Below are 21,058 nucleotides of genomic sequence, written 5' to 3'. Positions count from 1 at the left end.
GTTTAAAGATATCAGAAGGAATTAAGAATTATTTCCCAATACATGTGTATAGCTATTTTACCTCCTGACAGGGTTTTTGGCATTATTGACAAAGAAATAAGAAAACATGAAACAATCTATCTGCCTTTAGAATATTATGACATTTTGGGAAAGTTTGGGGAGGTTAAAGTTTGTGGTAGAGACTGGTTAGTTATAATGTGAAATCAATCTCTAAAGATGTGATGAAATCAAAACTGCTTTTTAAGATATCTGAGCCAAGAGTACTGCATTATGTAAGAAGATCTAAGATCAGAGCACAATGCGTTTTTAAAAATAATTTGCTTCACTGATAGACATTGAGGTGCTGAAACCTGCAATGAGAAGTGCTTCAATAATGCCTGAAGCAGCTCAACTTCCATCAGTGACTCACCTAACCAAAAATAAAGCCAATGACTTGAAGAACTTCACATCATATATTGAAAATGAATCAGAGTCAGTTAAAGAGTTCTATTCAAATGTTGTCAGAGGAAGTGCTAATTATACTGAAGACAAAGTTCTGTATTATGAAGAAACTTTTCACTAAACAGGACAAAGATTCATTAAAGAGTACTATATGTGTGTGTTGTTTTGGATTTCATACAACACTCAATACAAACATTCTGTTAAAATATGTTAATATGTCGGCTGTCTGGGGATAGGAAAATATCAGAGTGTGAGTTATAGCGGTTTTATTTAAACTAAAGTCTTTCTTCAAAATTTACAAAACAGTATTTGTGTGGTAGGACTGATCCTCCAAGCCTACCAATAACTAAATCAGAGATTCTTCTAAACATAAACTGTCTGTAGTAACCATACAACTTCACCAAACCAAGCCCCGGGCGTCTCGTGAAGAGCGACGCGGAGTCCACATTGCCGTCACCTGAGTCCGAGAACGAGTAGAGGCCCTGCGAAGATGGCTCCGGTACGCCGGCGGCAGTGGATGATGACGTGGCGGCTACGATGACACCAGTGGGCTCGCTTGGCGTGAACTGCCTCTCCAGACTCCTGCACCAGCCTAAATACTGCTTGGCGCATGGATATGGCTGGCTCTATTTGCAGTCACGTGGCGAGCGGAAGGAAAGAGGTCCGCGGCTGTAGTGACCTCTTGCAGCGCCATTGACGCCTCCTGGTGGTCTCTGGGAAGCGTCTGTGTTTCCAAGACGACCGGTCAGGGTGACCCCTACTCGGTCTGGGGCCCGCTGTACCAGTCTGCTTCGCGGGAAGCGAGAATTGCAGGCGCTTAGTCTGGGCACAGTATATGTGCTATTGTTTTAGTTAAAATTTCACTATGAGTTCCACAATAATTTTAAGATTGAGAAACAGATTTTGTTACAGTGGAAATTTCTGTTCATGTGCTAAATTACAAGAAAAATATATAAATTTACTGATTTGTCATAGCTTCTTATTCTGAAATTATCTACAAACTGTAAAGTACTAAACAGCCCATTATATTTAAATGCTTAGAATGTGTATTTGTAACACCTAGCTTAATAAAATAAAGAAGAAACATGAAAAAAGTGAATATGTTGAGTTTTGTAAAAATTTGTGATAGATAACCTTTTAATTTTAGTGTAATGAATCAAAAAGCCCCTACCTAGTATGTGAGTGCAAATTAAGACACATAAGAAGGACTTTCCACGACATCACATTATTAATGTGATTCAGAACATAGGTGAGCAGATCTCATGCTATTTGTGTAAATTGATCCCTAATAAGTATGTCTTTTCTGATAATTTTGCTATAATTAATAGAAAAAGTTCATAAAACTTTATTATGGCAAATCTTTCCCAGTGGGCAGCAGTTTTGTTGTTTTGGATATAAAAAAATCTATATATGAACCTTCTGTTAGAATAGACAGTCTCCATTAATCAAGAAAATTTGTTTAGTTTCTCATGCTTGGGAACTGATGCAAATGTGAAGGTTATGACTTTACATAGACTTTTGCTGTCATACAATTATTTAGCTTTTGATAATAAATTTTACAGGCAGTCAGATGGTGTAGTCATGGGGAATTGTCATGTGGAGTTCCTCACTGACATATTGTCAGCTATTTGGAATGTCCTGTAATTATTTTGTCTGGGCTGCTGCTACTTCCAGTAAAGTACACATTTATTTGGATGATATTTGCATGGTATTAGATGATGATGAGCGTGACAATGGATATCTGGTAGAACAGTTGAATGACTTCTGTGGTAAAATGATCTTTATACATGATGTTATGAATAGTATGGGAGTACTTAGCTTGCTCCATTTGAAACTGTTCTCCATTAGTGATGAAGCAAGCTGGGATAATTTTACTTCTCCTCTTGTTTTGCCATCCACCTCCTTAAAATTCATTTTTTCATGTCTGACTAATTACCGTTAACATATGTGAGTATAATCTGCATTTTCATAAAAGAGAAAGGTTGGCCCTCAGTTTTAAAGAATATAGCACCAGACCTAATTTTATGCTTAGTTTTGTGTATGTCATAAATTTCCGCTTAGTTTTGTGTGTGTCATAAATTTCCTAACTTATTTTGACTAATCCTAGTTAATACTTTTGTCAGGGAGTGAAATCAGTAATTGTTTCATAACTTAAATTCTATTGTTGATTAACAAACAAATATAAATTCTGTAGTAATTATGAACATTTGAAGATGAAACACTGGCATTCTTAAAGTATTTATTTGGCTCTGTTCGAAAACATGTTAGCAAAGCCAGTCCTTAATTCCAAAGTAATTACCAGTTTTGTCAAAAGTATTGTTTGTATAACTATATCTCTTAATTTCACCATTCAAACAAATAACTCGACGTAACCCTTGTAGTAGAAGAAACTGTTAAAAAGAAAGAATTTTTCCATGTTTTCAGTTAATTTAATGAGGTGTGTTTTAATTGTAATTTCTATAAATTAAACATTGAACAATATGTAGTTTCAGTGCCTATTATTGTGATGATATATGAGGGCCTGATTTTTGGCCCCAAAACAGTCAGTCCACAGCTGAGTTTTAGACAAGGAACCCATATTGGTTAGATCAAAAACAATGCATCAACTTAACTGTGAAATAAGTGTAACACAAATAGGCCATGTGTCAAAACTTTGACAGCGTCTGTTCAATATGTACCGTATTATTCTGCAAGAACTGTGAACTGTGTGGTTAGGTTTTTACTGCTCATAGATATTCAACAGCAAACTATTGTAGCAGTATGCTGAAGTATGCCTACAACCTTTTAATGAGGCTTATCATTTGGCAATAGTTATCTGGCCATATTAACTGTGTATACCGGGGAGTTATGAACAGTGAAAGTAAAGAACTGTGAAACACAACTGTGTACCTGTTGGCTACATTATTTACAGTAGTCAATGTTGAAATTCCACCCCACATTTTTCAGCCAGTATCACAACACAGTTCGTCAACACTGAGGACCATCAAGCAGGTGAACGTCACACATTGACAATGTCATCAAATTTGATATTTACCGTAAGCCTTTGACAAGAAATCCCATCATACAGGCCACATCTTGTCATTCTCATAAACATAAGATGGTTACCTTAGAGCCATATACATTGTATTAGTGAAATTGTACTTATGGTTGAATCAATTAATAGAGCGCTGAAAAATTTAAAATATGTGAGTTCCCATAATGAATACAGTCTTTCCATCATTGATAAGTTGTATAGGCTAAAATGACTGCCAAGTGACCTTGGAGATGCCATCAGCTCTTTATTGCAGGATTATAGGTGTTCTAAGCTTTCATGCTCGGGAGCCTAATGATTTTACACGATGCTCTCAAAAGGAGGTTGGTTGGTTAGTTTGTGGGATTGAAGGGACCAGACTGCTACGGTCATTGGTCCGTTTTTCCAAAAACTTCAAACACCCACACAGAATAAAAACGAACAATGGAGATGACAAGAGACGACACAGGACAAGAAAGACTCAGACAGAGACCAGACAAAAGGAAGTAAAACCACACAGAGTGTGACAGTGGTTGGCCGACTATACAGACAATAAAGGAAAAGCCAACCACCCAGAAACACACTAAAAACCCAGTCTAAAATCATAGGCCAAAGGCCAGACTCAACACAAAAAACAGCAAACACTTAGATTAAGTGATAAAAGCCCCCTGCCCGAATGAAACGCAAAACTAAGCCTGCTGTAGCAGTGTCATCTGTTAAAAGGTCAGGGAGCGTATCAGGCAGTGCAAACGTCTGCCTGAGCACATTTAAAAGGGGACAGGCCAACAAAATTTGGACCACCGTCAAAGCCGACCTGCAGCAACATTGAGGCGGGTCCTCACAGCGCAGTAAATAACTGTGTGTCAAGCGGGTGTGGCCAATGCAGAGCTGACAAAGGACAACTGAGTCCCTGTGAGTGGCCCGCATGGATGACCGCCTCACATTCATCGTTCCTTTGATATCACGGAGTTTGTTTGGTGTGGTCAGATTGCGCCATTCAGCGTCCCAAACCGCTAACACTTTGCGGCATAAGACTGCTCACAAATCGGTCTCTGGCAGGCCAATGTCCAGAGATGATTTATGGGTGGCCTGTTTGGCCAGGCGGTCAACATGTTCATTGCCCGGTATCCCAACATGGCCTGGGGTCCAAATGAAGGTCACTGAGTGTCCACTGCTGTAGAGGGCATAAAGAGACTCCTGCATTAACAATACCAAAGGATGCCTAGAGAAGCACTGGTCAAGGACTTGTAGGCTGCTTAAGGAGTCACTACAAATGACATAGGACTCACCAGAGCAGGAGCGGATATGTTCAAGAGCGTGATAGAGGGCAACCAGCTCTGCAGTGAATACACTGCAGCCAACCAGCAAGGAGCGTTGTTCTATATGGTCCATGTGAGTGTAAGCAAAGCCAACAAGACCCTCAACCAGTGAGCCATCAGTGTAGATGACGCCCAAGTCCCCAGACTCGCCAAGAACACAGAGAAAATTCCTGCAGAGGACCTCAGGTGAGACTGAGCCTTTGGGTCCAAGCAATAGGTCCAGCCAAAGCTGTGGCTGAGGTATTGACCATGGAGGGATACAGAAACGAGTCTGCCTTAAAGGTGGAAGGGGGGAAGCGTCAAGGTCAAGAATAAGTGACCGGACACAGACAACGAAGGGATGTCCAATTCTGGGCCACCATTGTGGGAGATGGACCGCCGTGGTGTGGAAAAGAAGATGGTAATTTGGGTGGCGAGGTGAACTACAGATATGTGCGGTATAGTTTGTGAGCAGTAGTTGCCACCGGAGCCGCAATGGAGGAACACCCACTTCTACAAGGAAGCTGTTCACGGGGCTAGACCGAAGGGCACCCGTAGCAAGGCGAACCCCACAGTGGTGGACAGAGTTTAGTAGACGCAGTACAGAAGGGGCAGCTGAAACATACACCATGCTTCCATAATCAATACGGGACTGGACAACGGCTTGATACAGCCGCAATAGTGTACGATGATCAGCACCCCAGCTGGTATGGCTCAGGCTTTGAAGTAGATTGAGATGTCACCAGCACTTGTCTTTAAGCTGATGAACATGGAGAAGCCAACTTAAGCGGGCATTGAAGACTAGTCCCAGGAAGCGGTAAGCCTCCACTACGTCTAGTAGGTGGTCATCGAGGTAAAGTTCGGGATGTGGGTGGACGGTACGACGGCGACAGAAGTGCATCACACAAGTTTTGGAGGCCGAAAACCAGAAGCCGTGATTGAGGGCCTACAACTGTGCCTTCCATATAGCTCCCTGCAGACGGCATTCAGCTACAACAGTAAAAGAGGAGCATGTAACGGAACTGAAATGATGGTGGGCTGACAGTAATTTGGAGCCCGCGCTTCGGAAACGGGCGCGCTGGTGTGAGACTGCCAGGGAGTGCACCCTGATGCCATCTATTGGCGAACCTGGGAATTAGCGCTGTCTCAGACAATGCGCTAAGCTCTTGGAGTCAAATGTGTTCTTTTTCTTGGTAATTATAAGTTATTACTGTATGATTTAATGTTATAAAGCGCTAGTAGTAAATTATTATGACTGGTATGAACTCCAGGGTAATAAATATAAATATTCTTAAATACTAAATGATTTCGGTGAAAAGGTGGTAGGGGAACGCCCCCACTCTTGGTGATACGAGCATAGCTAGAGGTAGCTGGAGACACAGGGACGGAACAATGAATGGCCTGGGGAGTGTTGACGTGAGCGGACGTGCATAACTGTGCTCAGGCAAAAGTGATTGTGCAACAGCGAAGAGGCGAATATCGTCGCCGTTTGTGGAGTGGAACGCGACGAATGGTTGTCGAAGCCGTCTCTATGCCACTGGGGCTGATTGTAGGAGTTCCTGCGCCCAGATTTTATGGCGGACGTGCAGTAGCTTATACGAGTGATACAGCTCGTAGTTCCAGCCGCCATTAAGGGCATGAGGCGTGAAGAGCTGCGTTAGCCACATGCATCCCACCACCAGCACCGACACGTCTACCCAAGGCAAGACTGCTTGAAATTGTTAAGTCGAACTTTGTATACATGTAAAAGGAGAATACCAGTTTTCTTTTGTGCAAGTGCAGAGGACAGAATATAGTAATGAGTAAAATTACGACGCATGTTTTTCATTGTAAAGTGTAGTAACCTGAAACATAGTGTAGTGAAATCAGACTGAGGCCACCATCGCCTCTTTCATTTACAATTCTTTTGGTTGTAGAATACTTTAGCGTTTAAGAATGTAGAAAAGAGCAATGGTCACACCAGAATGAGTCGCCTATTTATAGTTACTTAAAATTTTCTGAGTAACCTTTCATGTAAAGTCACTTAACTAATTCTATAGCAATTGTCCACAGAGTAATATCCCAAAATCATTAAATAAGTTGAAGGGTAGAAGTTTGTTAACCTAAGTTGCTTAAATTGTCTTGGTGGTAATTACCAAGCCAACTCACAGAAATTGAGAGAGTATTTGCTTTGTAGAATCACCTAGAATGATCAGAAATAGTAATATTCAGAATTAAGTTTAAAATTCAACTCAAGCCGTTTCACTTTGAAACGAGCCAAAAAATTGATTTATTCTTTTGCTCCTTCAGAGCTGGCGACCGTAGTTATAAGTATTTTCAGGAGGATTCGACGGTAAGTCTGCTGCTCTCGTCGTGCTGATAGGATTATCTACTGCTGCTAGCAGTGGTGATTGGATACATAAGCTCACTACCAAGTTAAGTGGGTCAGGTAGGCAGTGTTACCGTGTGAACTGTAGGGCACTGTAGGCCGTGGATCGAACCCGTTCAATCATCACAGCTCTTTGAGAAATAGTCCGGTTAGGAGTGTACTAATCCAATAGGTAAATACTGGCGAGTAACGGTCAATAATGTATACGCAAGTGAATTTAGCAAGGTCCATGTAGCACCTAGTTAATGTGGTGTAATGGCGAGGGTAGGAGTGGAGTAAAAGTGAGCTGAGCTTGTGGCAGCTGTGCTGTCTTCAAAGATTAATAACGCCAGAATTCACTACTAACTCTTACCATTAGGGCTGAGCTACTTACGGTTAAAATACGTAGCAGTAAGCGCAAAGGCGTGACAGCTACAAGTCCGTATTGGCTTTATACATACGGAAGTAGGAAGCGGGTCATTCTGTCAGTGGAGGGGTTAAAACAACGGAGTCACTTGAGAACATACCCCATTTACTGATGGAAAGATTCGGCGGTTCGGTCGCAAGCAGAAAGAAATACAAAAATCATCAGCATAGAGGAGGGGAGAGACTGACGATCCTACTGTGAGTGCAAGACCATTGATGGCAATTAGAAGTTTGTAGAATAATGGCTGCAATAAAAGTGTTTTATATAAACTTGTAGTTTCAAGAAAATTTTAAATTTTAAATTCTGTTGTAGACAAATATACCACAATTGGTAAGTTGAAGACGGCAACCTGCAAAGCAGCAAAAGAAAGTCTAGTAGTAGGAGTTAAACAAGTAATACTTGGTTTAATAAACATTTCTATTAGGCACGAAATACTGCAGCATAAGATGGAGTCGAATAGTAACAAGCAAGACGAAAACATTACAAGGTCGGACCCAGAATTAGGGACCATAGATACTGTTGTAGGGTTGGAAAATCCTATAGATGAATCCACACCCACAAAACAGGAGGAACGGGAAGTGAAACCAAAGGTAGTGAAAAGTGAACCCAATGTATCTGTGGATGCAAGTCACAAGGGAGAGGATATGGAATTAACAAGTTTGTTAAACAGTATGATGGCGCAAATTCGAGAAGGGAATGCTAGTTTGAAAGCAGAAATGGCTAGTCATATATCCCAACTGGATGAAAACCTATCTGGTAAAATAAAAGCCAATTTAGATATTTTGAATACGCAAAGCCAACGTATCACAGAGGTAAACAAATCAGTAAATAGCATTAGGGCTGAAATAACAAATGTTCAGGGAAAAGCCACAGAAATAGAGAAAAGATTTGATACCGAAATTCAGAGAATAGAGAAATCAGTGGAACCTTTGGTTAGTGAAAAATTACAACCGATAATTGAAAGTAAATTACAGGTGATAGTACCAGTTGTAAAGAAAGAGATTGTTAAAGAAACGGCAGCTGATATTGAAACACTGCACAATACCATGTTGAGTTTTGATGCATGTGTGCAGGAGCAGGAAAATACACTGCGTAATGAGATAAAATTGTTAAGTCAGCAAGTTCAGAATCAGACGTTTCTTAACTGTAGTGGTATCCCATTGGTAATGCAAAAATCGGAAATACTGAGTAGGGAGGAAAAATACGATCCTCAAAAGAAACAAGGTGGATGGCATCCAATGGATTTTATAAAAAATTGTGAACGTGTCTTACCAACAGACATGTCGGATAAAGAAAAAATTAATTTAATAATAGACGCTTTAGCAGGTCATGCTAAACGTTGGGGATTGAATTTGGATATCGACAATTTGAAGTTTACAGACTTCAAAGAAAAGTTCCTTGAGGAATTCTGGGGCACACAACAGAGAGATAGGTTGTGGAGAGAATTCGTTGTCGCCAGAATGCCAGAACATGGGCGTGGGCTCATGAAAGAATACTGTGAAGGATGGTTCAAGCGTTTGGAGTATCTTAAAGATCGTAGATCAGAATCGGAGATAGTGTGGGAGTTGTGGAAAAAGCTACCTGACGATTCAAAGCGTTATGTAGGAGGCACTCATGGAACATTCGATGAATTTTTAGAAAAAATCGAGAATGAAGATAGGTGGCGTGAAACTAGAGAGTTTCGAGGTTTCAGAAATCAGAATGGAATAGTAAAAGGTGGTAGGAATGAACCGCAAATTAACATGATGAGAGGAAGAGGTCGAGGAGGTAACTCTCAGCGAGGGAGAGGACACTATCAGGGAAACGGGATGCATTATCAAAATCAGGAAAACTAAATACCGCGCAGGTCAAGGGCCTAACGCGCGCGGAAAGAAAGAAATGGCCCAAATATAGGGAAGATCGGAGTAGTCAGTACTATAGTAGGATAGTGCGTCGTTCGCCTGAAGAGCAGTTACATAAACGAAACTTTGCGAAGTATAATGCAGGGATACAAACAGAGGAGAGAGAGCAGGGAGGAATTATTAAGGGAAATGAAGTAGGAAAAGAATATCGGTCGGATGTGAAGGCTCACGTGAATGGAATAAGTACAATTCGAGGTCAGAGTGATGAATTGATGAAGGAAGAGTCAGAGAAGGCGTTGTTTGTCGGTAGGGATGGCAACTGTGCAGAGAGGCAGGGGCAAGGTAGGAGTGATGTGACTTATGGTAAAAGGTTCGTACGAATAGTCGACGAATCGCATCGAGAAGTAATTAAAGAGGAAAGGGTGAATAAGAAAAAGGGGCATAGTGCAGAGACGCATGCCGATTCAGAAATTACCTCGTATGCAGAATATGTACATCAGCTCAAAAGCCAGCCAGCACAATTAGAAAGATCTTCCACTCAAGTGATTAATTTGGACCCGAATATGACAGTGTTAGAGAGCCATACCGATTATGATGTGTACCTAGTGACAGCAAGAGTACATGACTGTGATGAAGATTCTTTTAAAGAAATTAGAGAAAGTGTATCTAACCAAGAGAAAGAGTGTTGTGATCCCTGTAGTACTGAAGCAAATGAGTTGAGTGAGACTGGAATTCCATTAGTAGGGGAAAATAATGAAAGTAAGAGTGGCGAATGCACTATCCAACAAAGGGAAAGTAGAGAAATGGATTATAATTTGCGAGAATTATTTGAACCCGAAGAAGGTAATATTTCTAAGGAGGAGGAATTATCGTCAGAATCATCAGAAAGCATCCAGGGAGAAAAAGAAGTAGAGGAAGTTTCCGATCCCGCAACCGAGAGTTCAGGCATGACAGATTCGAATGAGAACGAGATGGCATTAAAGAGCCTAGACGAAGGACTATTGGAAAAAGTGGTGAAAGAATTTAGGATGAAAAGGAGAAAGAAACCTCCAGATGGAATGGTCAGTATAAAAACTGGAAAAATAATATGGCAAGACTTGGCGGTGGAAAAGGATTTATTATGGGAAGATAAAGAAAGTATGAAAGAGGACAATAGGATGCAAACAATCCTGCCCATTAATGTATGTGGGTACGATTTATATGTATTGTTGGATACGGGTGCTCAAATAAGTGCTATTTCGCACGCATTTTTTGAGATGATCAAAGAGCAACAAGGAGTAGTCATGATGCCAGTAACAGGTGTTAAAGTGATAGGGGCGACAGGGAAATGTAGTAAACCTGTTAAACATCAAGTGATGATGGAATTTAAGATAAAAAACAAGCAATTTTCGAATGCATTTTTAGTAGTTCCAGAGCTCAGTGCCGAGATCATTTTAGGCATTGACTGGTTAATAAAACAGAAAGTAATTATAGATTGTGACAAAGGGATAATAGTTTGTAAAGTTGATAGTGTGGTATTAGAAATACCATTTGAATCATCTAGAGTAATGGAAGAGAACCAGCTGAGATGGGTAGAATTTAGAGATGATCATGATTCAGGAATAGGTCAAAAATTCGATTGGTGTCTGGTGAGGCAGATAGTTGAAGATGGAAATAAGGAGACACTCCTTCGAAATGTAGTGGATAAAACGGAAGGACTATCTGATGCCCAAAGGGAGGATCTATGGCAAATTCTGAAAGAAAATCAGGAAGTATTTTTGGACAAACCGGCACGAGTGATAAATTATGAGTACTGCATGGAGGTAGAGGAGCATGAACCTTTCTTTAAACCACCATATAATGTACCCGTGTCTAAGAAAGAAGCAGTTCAAAAAGAAATAGATAAAATGGTTTCATGTGGGGTCATTGAACGGAGTTCTAGCCCATATAATAACCCACTGGTGATAGTAGGTAAGAAGGATGGAAGTGTACGAATAGTGATAGATGCTCGTACTCTGAATAAAGTAGTGAAGAGGGAGTTGGATCGTCCAGAGAACATAGATAATTTATTGCAGAAGTTTAATGGTGTAAAGTACATGACTAGTTTAGACCTAACTGCAGGATACTGGCAAATCCCATTAAGTGAGGAGTCTAGGAAGTACACGGCATTTTTATTCAATGGCAAATGCTACCATTTCACAGTGGTACCATTTGGCCTAAATACTTCCGTTTCAGTGTTCATTCGGGCTTTAGACAAAATTTTAGGGAGTGAACTTAGTTCGCTAATCACGGTTTATGTAGATGATTTGTTAATTGCTACAAGGACATGGGAAGAGCACATGGAGTTATGCGACAGGGTGTTCAAAGCTATAATTAAAGGAGGAATGACACTGAACCTGAAAAAATGCGAGTTTGTGAAGAAAGAAATAAAGTTTTTAGGTCACATAGTAACACCAGAGGGAATTGAAAAGGATCCCGATAAAGTCAAAGCAATAAGAAATTTTCCGGCTCCCAAGAATAAAAAACAACTAAAGTCGTTTATAGGACTTTGTTCCTTTTATTGTAAGTATGTGGATGATCAGGTGTTCAATAGCCCACATCTGAACAACCTACTTAAGAAGAACAGTGTGTATATGTGGACTGAGGAATGTGAAACAGCATTCAACCGGCTAAAAGACAATTTGGCTAAAAACATAAAGTTATGGCACCCTGACCTGTGTGAACCACTCCACATGGCAACAGATAGTTCAGATTATGGATTGGGAGTATCCATATTTCAGGAGGTAATGATAGATGGGGAAAAAACTCATAGACAAATAGCATTTGCGAGTAGAACCATGTCTAAGTATGAAAGAAACTATACGGTTTCAGAGAAGGAGGCTTTAGCTATAGTATGGGGTTTTAGGAAATTTCAACTTTTCTTATGGGGACATAAGACTGTGGTCCATACAGACCACAAAGCTTTAATATTTTTGAAGGACTGCAGATTGTTACATAACAGGTTGACCAGATGGGCGCTGTTTTTACAACAATTTGATATAGAGATCAAGTATGTTAAAGGGAAAGAACATGCAGTACCGGATGCTTTGTCGAGATTACCGGAAGGATGTGAGACACTAGAAAGTGTAAAGAATAGGGAAGATGTTTTTGAGGTGAATTACTTCAAAAAAGCGGAAGGGAGAGAAAAAATTAGGGAAATATGTCGGAATATGCGAAGATATCAAAGTGATGATGATGCACTCAAGTCGGTAAAGGTCAAGTTTGACAATCCGGACGCAACTAACATAAGGGCTTCATATAAAATACATAAAGGTGTACTGTATCTTCAAAAATTAAATAATCCAGGGAAGTGGAGAGTATGTTGGCCGGAACAACACACTGAAGTGCTGATAGATTATGTTCACTTGGCATATGGCCATTGTGGTGCACGGAAGTGTACCGATAAATTAGATGAATGCATTACCTTTAACAACATGGCACGAAGGGTAGCACAGAGGATAAGATCTTGTGATCTATGCCAAAAGGCGAAAGTAACAAATGCAACTAATCAAGGGCCCATGCAATCAATAAAACCTGATGAAGTATTAGAAATAGTAGCAGTAGATATCTTTGGACCATTACCGAAAACCATGGGGGGTTTTGTGTACATATTTGTAGCAGTTGAACTTTTCTCAAAGTATATAAAGCTATATCCCTTGAGAAAAGCTACTGCCAGAGCTGTGTATGATAAAATGGTGTGTGATTATTTTGTGAAAGTAGGGAAGCCAAAGAGAATACTATCAAATAATGGTGTTCAGTTTTGCTCAAAAATGTGGAAGGATGGGATAACTGAGAAACAGGTAGAAGTGGTACATATCTCAGATTATCACCCATCAAGCAATCCGGCAGAAAGATATATGCGTGAGATAGGTCGGTTATTTAGGACATACTGCCATAGCAACCACAAGAAGTGGGGCATGTATGTGAGTGAATTCGAAGAAATCATGAATTCATTAACAAACGAGAGCACTGGATTTACTCCAGAAGAAATCCTGAAAAAGACAAGAAGTAAAAGTCTAGTAGAAGACCTACTAGAATTTCCAGATAGAGTTGAATTAGATTATGATAGTAAAAAGAACTTAGTAAAAGACAAGATGAGAAAACAAGCAGATGCGAGAATTCGTCGTCATGACGAAAAAGTAAAGAATCCTAAATTCAAAATAGGTGATCTCGTTCTTGTAAAAACACATGAAAAGTCAAGTGAAATTAATAACGAGATCAGCAAATTTAAATATATATATAATGGACCATTTAAAATAGTGTCCATACCCAATGTGAATGCTTATTATTTAGAGTACCCATTAACAGGCAAACGCCTGGGAGTAAGAAACATAGTGGATCTCAAAAGGTATGAACCACGAATTCTACCAGATTGAAATTAAATATATAAATAAATATTAAAGTAAACCAATATGTAAATAGTTTTGTTTCTTTTGTTCTATGTGAAAGGTAAATGTTCACTAAAATATGTTGCAGTATTCTAATGAAACTTCTAGTTTAAGTAGAGACTAAACAGACTGGGAAAGACTGAGCTTCTAAGAAAGCCTTAATAGATGTGTAAATAAGTGTTGTGGAAGAGGTAGAAAAGTGAGGAGGTAAAGTGAAAAGGACGGGCTATAAAGTAATAGGCGCATAACGTGTGTTTTACTTGCCTGAGATAAAAGAAGTGTATTTAAAATTTTTGTAAAAAAGATGTTTAAACTGTACTGTGTTTAGATGTAAGAAAATTGTAAAGAATATATGTAAATCATTTATGTAATGTTTAGCAGGAAAGATAGAAAGAATTGGTGTTTAATTTTAAATAAGTAATATAAGTACCGAGGTGTATCAGTAAGAAAGGGAAAACCCTTGGTAAAAAGCTTAACGAACATTTCAGATTCATTATAGGAGAGACTTCTTATTGAATTATCACTGTTAGATACTTCAATAAGAAGTGGGGCATGTGTAACGGAACTGAAATGATGGTGGGCTGACAGAATTTGGAGCCCGCGCGTCGGAAACGGGCGCGCTGGTGTGAGACTGCCAGGGAGTGCACCCTGATGCCATCTATTGGCGAAACTGGGAATTAGCGCTGTCTCAGACAATGCGCTAAGCTCTTGGAGTCAAATGTGTTCTTTTTCTTGGTAATTATAAGTTATTACTGTATGATTTAATGTTATAAAGCGCTAGTAGTAAATTATTATGACTGGTATGAACTCCAGGGTAATAAATATAAATATTCTTAAATACTAAATGATTTCGGTGAAAAGGTGGTAGGGGAACGCCCCCACTCTTGGTGATACGAGCATAGCTAGAGGTAGCTGGAGACACAGGGACGGAACAATGAATGGCCTGGGGAGTGTTGACGTGAGCGGACGTGCATAACTGTGCTCACGCAAAAGTGATTGTGCAACAGCGAAGAGGCGAATATCGTCGCCGTTTGTGGAGTGGAACGCGACGAATGGTTGTCGAAGCCGTCTCTATGCCACTGGGGCTGATTGTAAGAGTTCCTGCGCCCAGATTTTATGGCGGACGTGCAGTAGCTTATACGAGTGCTACAGCTCGTAGTTCCAGCCGCCATTAAGGGCATGAGGCGTGAAGAGCTGCGTTAGCCACATGCATCCCACCACCAGCACCGACACGTCTACCCAAGGCAAGACTGCTTGAAATTGTTAAGTCGAACTTTGTATACATGTAAAAGGAGAATACCAGTTTTCTTTTGTGCAAGTGCAGAGGACAGAATATAGTAATGAGTAAAATTACGACGCATGTTTTTCATTGTAAAGTGTAGTAACCTGAAACATAGTGTAGTGAAATCAGACTGAGGCCACCATCGCCTCTTTCATTTACAATTCTTTTGGTTGTAGAATACTTTAGCGTTTAAGAATGTAGAAAAGAGCAATGGTCACACCAGAATGAGTCGCCTATTTATAGTTACTTAAAATTTTCTGAGTAACCTTTCATGTAAAGTCACTTAACTAATTCTATAGCAATTGTCCACAGAGTAATATCCCAAAATCATTAAATAAGTTGAAGGGTAGAAGTTTGTTAACCTAAGTTGCTTAAATTGTCTTGGTGGTAATTACCAAGCCAACTCACAGAAATTGAGAGAGTATTTGCTTTGTAGAATCACCTAGAATGATCAGAAATAGTAATATTCAGAATTAAGTTTAAAATTCAACTCAAGCCGTTTCACTTTGAAACGAGCCAAAAAATTGATTTATTCTTTTGCTCCTTCAGAGCTGGCGACCGTAGTTATAAGTATTTTCAGGAGGATTCGACGGTAAGTCTGCTGCTCTCGTCGTGCTGATAGGATTATCTACTGCTGCTAGCAGTGGTGATTGGATACATAAGCTCACTACCAAGTTAAGTGGGTCAGGTAGGCAGTGTTACCGTGTGAACTGTAGGGCACTGTAGGCCGTGGATCGAACCCGTTCAATCATCACAGCTCTTTGAGAAATAGTCCGGTTAGGAGTGTACTAATCCAATAGGTAAATACTGGCGAGTAACGGTCAATAATGTATACGCAAGTGAATTTAGCAAGGTCCATGTAGCACCTAGTTAATGTGGTGTAATGGCGAGGGTAGGAGTGGAGTAAAAGTGAGCTGAGCTTGTGGCAGCTGTGCTGTCTTCAAAGATTAATAACGCCAGAATTCACTACTAACTCTTACCATTAGGGCTGAGCTATTTACGGTTAAAATACGTAGCAGTAAGCGCAAAGGCGTGACAGCTACAAGTCCGTATTGGCTTTATACATACGGAAGTAGGAAGCGGGTCATTCTGTCAGTGGAGGGGTTAAAACAACGGAGTCACTTGAGAACATACCCCATTTACTGATGGAAAGATTCGGCGGTTCGGTCGCAAGCAGAAAGAAATACAAAAATCATCAGCATAGAGGAGGGGAGAGACTGACGATCCTACTGTGAGTGCAAGACCATTGATGGCAATTAGAAAGAGTGGGACGCTCAGGACAGAGTCCTGCGGGACCCCATTCTCTTGTGGATGGGATGTGCTATGGGAAGCACCAATGCGAACTCAGAAGGTGCGGAAGGATAAAAAGTTCTGTATAAAAATCGGGAGAGGTCCCCGAAGACCCCACTCATGCAGAGTAGTGAGAATGTGGTGTCGCCAAGTAGTATCGTAGGCCTTTGTGAGATCGAAAAAGATGGTGATGAGGTGTTTTCGCCGGGAAAATGCTGACCAAATGGCAGTCTCCAGGTACACCAAGTTGTCGATGGTGGAGCGCCCTTGACGAAAACCGCCCTGGTACAGAGCCAGGAGGTCCCGAGACTCAAGGAGCCAACTCAACTGCCGGCTCACCATGCTTTCGAGTAACTTGCAAAGAACGTTGGTGAGGCTAATGGGGCGGTAGCTGTCCACCTCCAGTGGGTTCTTGCCAGGTTTCAAAATGGGGATTACGATGCTTTCCTGCCATTGCGACGGGAACTCACCCTCAAGCCAGATACTATTGTAAAGGTGTAGTAGGCGGCGCTGGCAGTCCACTGAGAGGTGTTTGAGCATCTGACAGTGGATGTTATCTGGCCCGGGAGCCATATCAGGGCAAGTGGCTAGGGCACATTGGAATTCCCACTCAATGAACAGAACATTGTATGATTCAGAGTGGCGCGTGTGAAATGAAAAGCTCCGACATTCCAATCACTCTGTAATGGACCGGAAGGCCAGTGGGTAATTCGCAGAAGCGGAACTATGAGCAAAATGCTCTGCTAAGCTGTTGGAAATTGTGTTGGGGTCAGTACAAACTGGTCCATTCAGTGAAAGTGCAGGGACACTGACGGGGTTCCGATAGCCATAGAGCCGCCTAATCTTGGCCCAAACCTGCGATGGAGAGGTACGGAGGCCAATAGTGGAGATATACCATTCCCAGCACTCCTGCTGGTGTTGGCGAATGATGCGGCGGGCCCGCACACGGAGCCGTTTAAAGGCGATGAGGTGTTCTAATGAGGGATGCCGCTTGTGATGCTGGAGCGCCTTCCTGCGATCTTTAATCGCCTCAGCGATCTCAGGTGACGACCAAGGCAAAGTCCTTCGCTGAGGGGACCCAGAAGAATAGGGAATGGCATTTTCTGCAGCACTAACGATGCCGGTGGTGACTGAGTGGACCACCGCATCAATGGTGCCGTTGGAAAGAGGCTCAATAATGGCAATGGAGGGGAACAAGTCCCAGTCAGCCTTATTCATAGCCCATCTGCAGGGGCGCCCAGAAGAGTGACGCTGTGGCAGTGACAGAAAGATCAGAAAGTGGTCACTACCGCACAAGTCGTCATGCACACTCCATTGGACAGACAGTAAGAGGCTAGGTCTGCAGATCGAAAGGTCAATGGCTGAGTATGTGCCATGCGCCACGCTGAAATGTGTGAAGGCATCATCATTTAGAAGGGAAAGGTCGAGCTGTGCCAATACATGCTCAACAGTGCTGCCTCGGCCTGTTGCCACTGATCCACTCCACAGAGGATTATGGGTGTTGAAGTCGCCCAGTCTATCGAACATGCCTGGGACAGATTGAAAAGGGCTGTTTATGGACAACGTGACCCACCAACCACTCTGAGGGATCTACACTGAAAAGGTGGCGGCAATTGGGCTATCAGCGTAGCCAGGACATGCCACGGGACATCAGATACAGACTGCAGACAGTAAGAGCCTGAGGCGTCCACACCCGTACAGTGACAGCCTCTAAAGGTGTTTGGAGAAGGACAGACGCGCTGTGAAGGGAGTGAAGGACGTAGATGCAGACGCCACCAGACACCCTTTCGTAAGCTGCCGGGTTCCTATAATAACCCCGATAGTCATGGAGGGCGGGGGTTCGCATAGCCGGAAACCAAGTTTCTTGAAGAGTGATGCAGAGGAAAGGGTGAAGGCTGAGAATTTGTTGGAGCTCAGCAAGATGGTGGAAAAAACCGCTGCAGTTCCACTGGAGGATGACATTATCCATGGCTGAGAAAGGCGTGAAGAGACTGGGGATGCAGATTATGCCTCCTGGTCACCTGCTGCCACCGATTAAGTACCTGTGCAACTGCTATCCATTGAGTCCGAGGGACTGGCGAGATCCAGGTCCTCAGTGGACGCCAGAATCTCCACCTCATCCTCAGATGCAGAGCTGGTAGGTTGCGGTGGGGTAGGTGCCACTGCCAGTTCCTTGGTCTTAGAGGTCTTCTTCTTGGATTTCTCACGCTGCTCCTTGGGTTTCACTGGCTGGGAGGGCTTCACCAATTCAGTCTCCGGGACAGAGGAGGATCGTGAAGCCCTATGACCAGCTGGTTGTGGGCACTTATGCCACTGTTGGGCATCAGCCTTCCCGCTTGTGGAAACTTGGGAAGGGAGGGACCCAAGGGACCCCTTGCAAGCGAGAGGAGCTGAAGAAGTTGGACGCTTCTCTGACTTAGAAGCGGGGACAAACCTGAATGCCTTAGACACATTGTCCAGCGAGTGCAGCAAGGTGAAGGTTCCCTGCTATTTTGGGGTGGCATTATGTGGGGCCGAGGTATGCTGGTGGTGGTCATGGAAGTCACCTTAAAGGCTGTACGATACGTGAATGTCATCCTCTGATGGATAGTGCAACCATTTTGGCAGCATATTGGCAAGGCATTTGTCTTCATGGACTTCATGCACATCTTGTGAATGACTTCCTTCAGGGTAATGACATTGCTCAACTGGAGTGGCCAGCATGTTCTCCAGACATGAAGTCTATCAAACATGCCTGGGACAGATTGAAAAGGGCTGTTTATGGACAATGTGAGCCACCAACCACTCTGAGGGATCTACACTGAATCGCCATTGAGGTGTGGGACAATCTTGCCCAACAGTGACTTGATGAACTTATGGATAGTATGCCACGTCGAATGCAGGCATCCATGAATGCAGGAGGACATGCTACTGGGTATTAGAGGTACCGGTGTGTACAGCAGTCTGGACCACCACCTCTGAATGTCTCGCTGTATGGTGGTACGACATACAATGTGTGATTTTCATGAGCAATAAAAAGGGTGGCAATAATGTGTATGCTGATCTCTGTTCTAGTTTTATGTACAGGTTCCAGAACTCTCAGAACTGAGGTGATGCAAAACTATTTTTTGCTGTGTGTATTTCCCAACAATCCATGACATTGTTAAGTGTGTCAAACATTCATAATATACAGAAAACTGAAATAATAATCATTGTGTAGTCTATTTACAGCATAAACCACAATACTTAAATCAAGTAATCTAAGTAGTTATAGTGCAGCATAGCTTTCTGTCTTAGTATAACACAGTAAAGTCTATATATCATTCAGTAAAATATCAGTAAAATTGTTTTAAATTTTCTATAAGAGATGTTTATGTTCATCACTGATGTTTTTTCTAACACATACCACCTGTCTGGTGGTTTCTTGAGTCTTTTAATAACTGCATCAGGTGGTGTCTCTTTCATCATATGTTTTGATGTAATAAGGCCTTTTCAACTACACTGAACTCCGTATTTTTATTGTTGAGAATGCTTTTACATCTATTTATAGTTGAATCACTTATCTTCTTCATCTAATTAATGCCTGTATCAAAGTCTTCCCTAAAAACGTAATTAAATCTTCAATCACCACTTCCTAACCTTTAGATGATACATAAATTTTATTGTAATTTTTTTCTCGCCAGTCAGGGTAAATTCTTTTGCATAAGATTGCAAACTTTTTCCAAAGTATGTCACTAAGAAACTCTTCCCCAACATTTGTGAAATTGTGAACAAAAAAGTTTCATTGCCAACTTCAGGATTTTGAACTGAAGACTGATCAGACAATTCTGATATGGATTTTTTCTGAATATTAGTGTAGGTAAGTCGTGAGCAATATTGATATGGGTACATATAACAGACTCAGACCCTTCATTTATAATTCTAATTATGTCTGCCAATGAAATGAATGAGATGGACTCCTTTTCCTTCTCATTTAATGTATCGTCTTTAAAGGCAACAAAATGATCCACATTTCGTTTTCATTATTATTAATTCCTTCCTCATCAGTAACATCAATTACATCACAAATGTTAGTTGTATCTTCATCAACCATATGTTCCTCATTCTGCTCATGTTCCAGTACACCTTCACATTTGGAAAGATCTCATAAATATTTCAGCTATCAGTAACAGTCTCATTCCAATTTTCTCCCATATCAAAATTGTAAAATCTTTCTAAAGTCCTTTCTGCAACTCACAGCTGAGATTATTTACTTGATATTCCTGTGCAATTAGCAGTTGTTTTGTGTAGCAATTTTATTGTCCTTATTAGTCCATGTATTGAACTTAATTTCCTTCTCGCTCACATTGTGGACCTACAATGGAGTGATACTTAGTTTAAATGTTTACTAATTTTAGCACCCTGGTTGAAATTTTGAGATTGACGTTGATTATGATTACAGTTTCTGTTTTCTTGCTCATATTCTCTATTTTAGTGTCTCCTTGTGTTATCAAAATGTCTTGGTGGTCCCCCTTGTGATTTATATTATTTTTATGATCACTCCTGCAATGATAGTTGTTGTTTCCTCAATTTCCACCATAATCACCTTGTCTGAAATGATTTGAGCCAATACCCTATCTTATTTCTATCAAATGGTGTATCCAACTTATCTACATATTTAAGGATCTGTTCAACTCACTCATCAGGCTCATACACCAATCCCATCGAACATTTTCAGGTAATCAGTGTCAGCCAATT

At 41.3% G+C, this 21,058-nt stretch overlaps 1 protein-coding gene across 1 annotated transcript in view; it reads left to right on the top strand.

Annotated features, from left to right (window-relative positions):
* The first annotated feature begins 373 nt into the window (after positions 1-373).
* The window catches only part of LOC124722171, a 30,665-nt gene continuing 9,980 nt past the window's right edge, over positions 374-21,058 (top strand). The window contains exons 1-3 of the mRNA XM_047247372.1: positions 374-537; positions 7,948-8,686; positions 9,370-10,425. Of these exons, the coding sequence (XP_047103328.1) occupies positions 374-537; positions 7,948-8,686; positions 9,370-10,425 (1,959 nt within the window). The remainder of the gene's footprint in view (positions 538-7,947; positions 8,687-9,369; positions 10,426-21,058) is intronic.

Source organism: Schistocerca piceifrons, chromosome X (assembly GCF_021461385.2).
Source record: "Schistocerca piceifrons isolate TAMUIC-IGC-003096 chromosome X, iqSchPice1.1, whole genome shotgun sequence".
NCBI lineage: Eukaryota > Metazoa > Arthropoda > Insecta > Orthoptera > Acrididae > Schistocerca > Schistocerca piceifrons.
The sequence above is the reverse complement of the archived record's forward strand: the minus strand, read 5'-3'. Positions and strand labels throughout refer to the sequence as shown.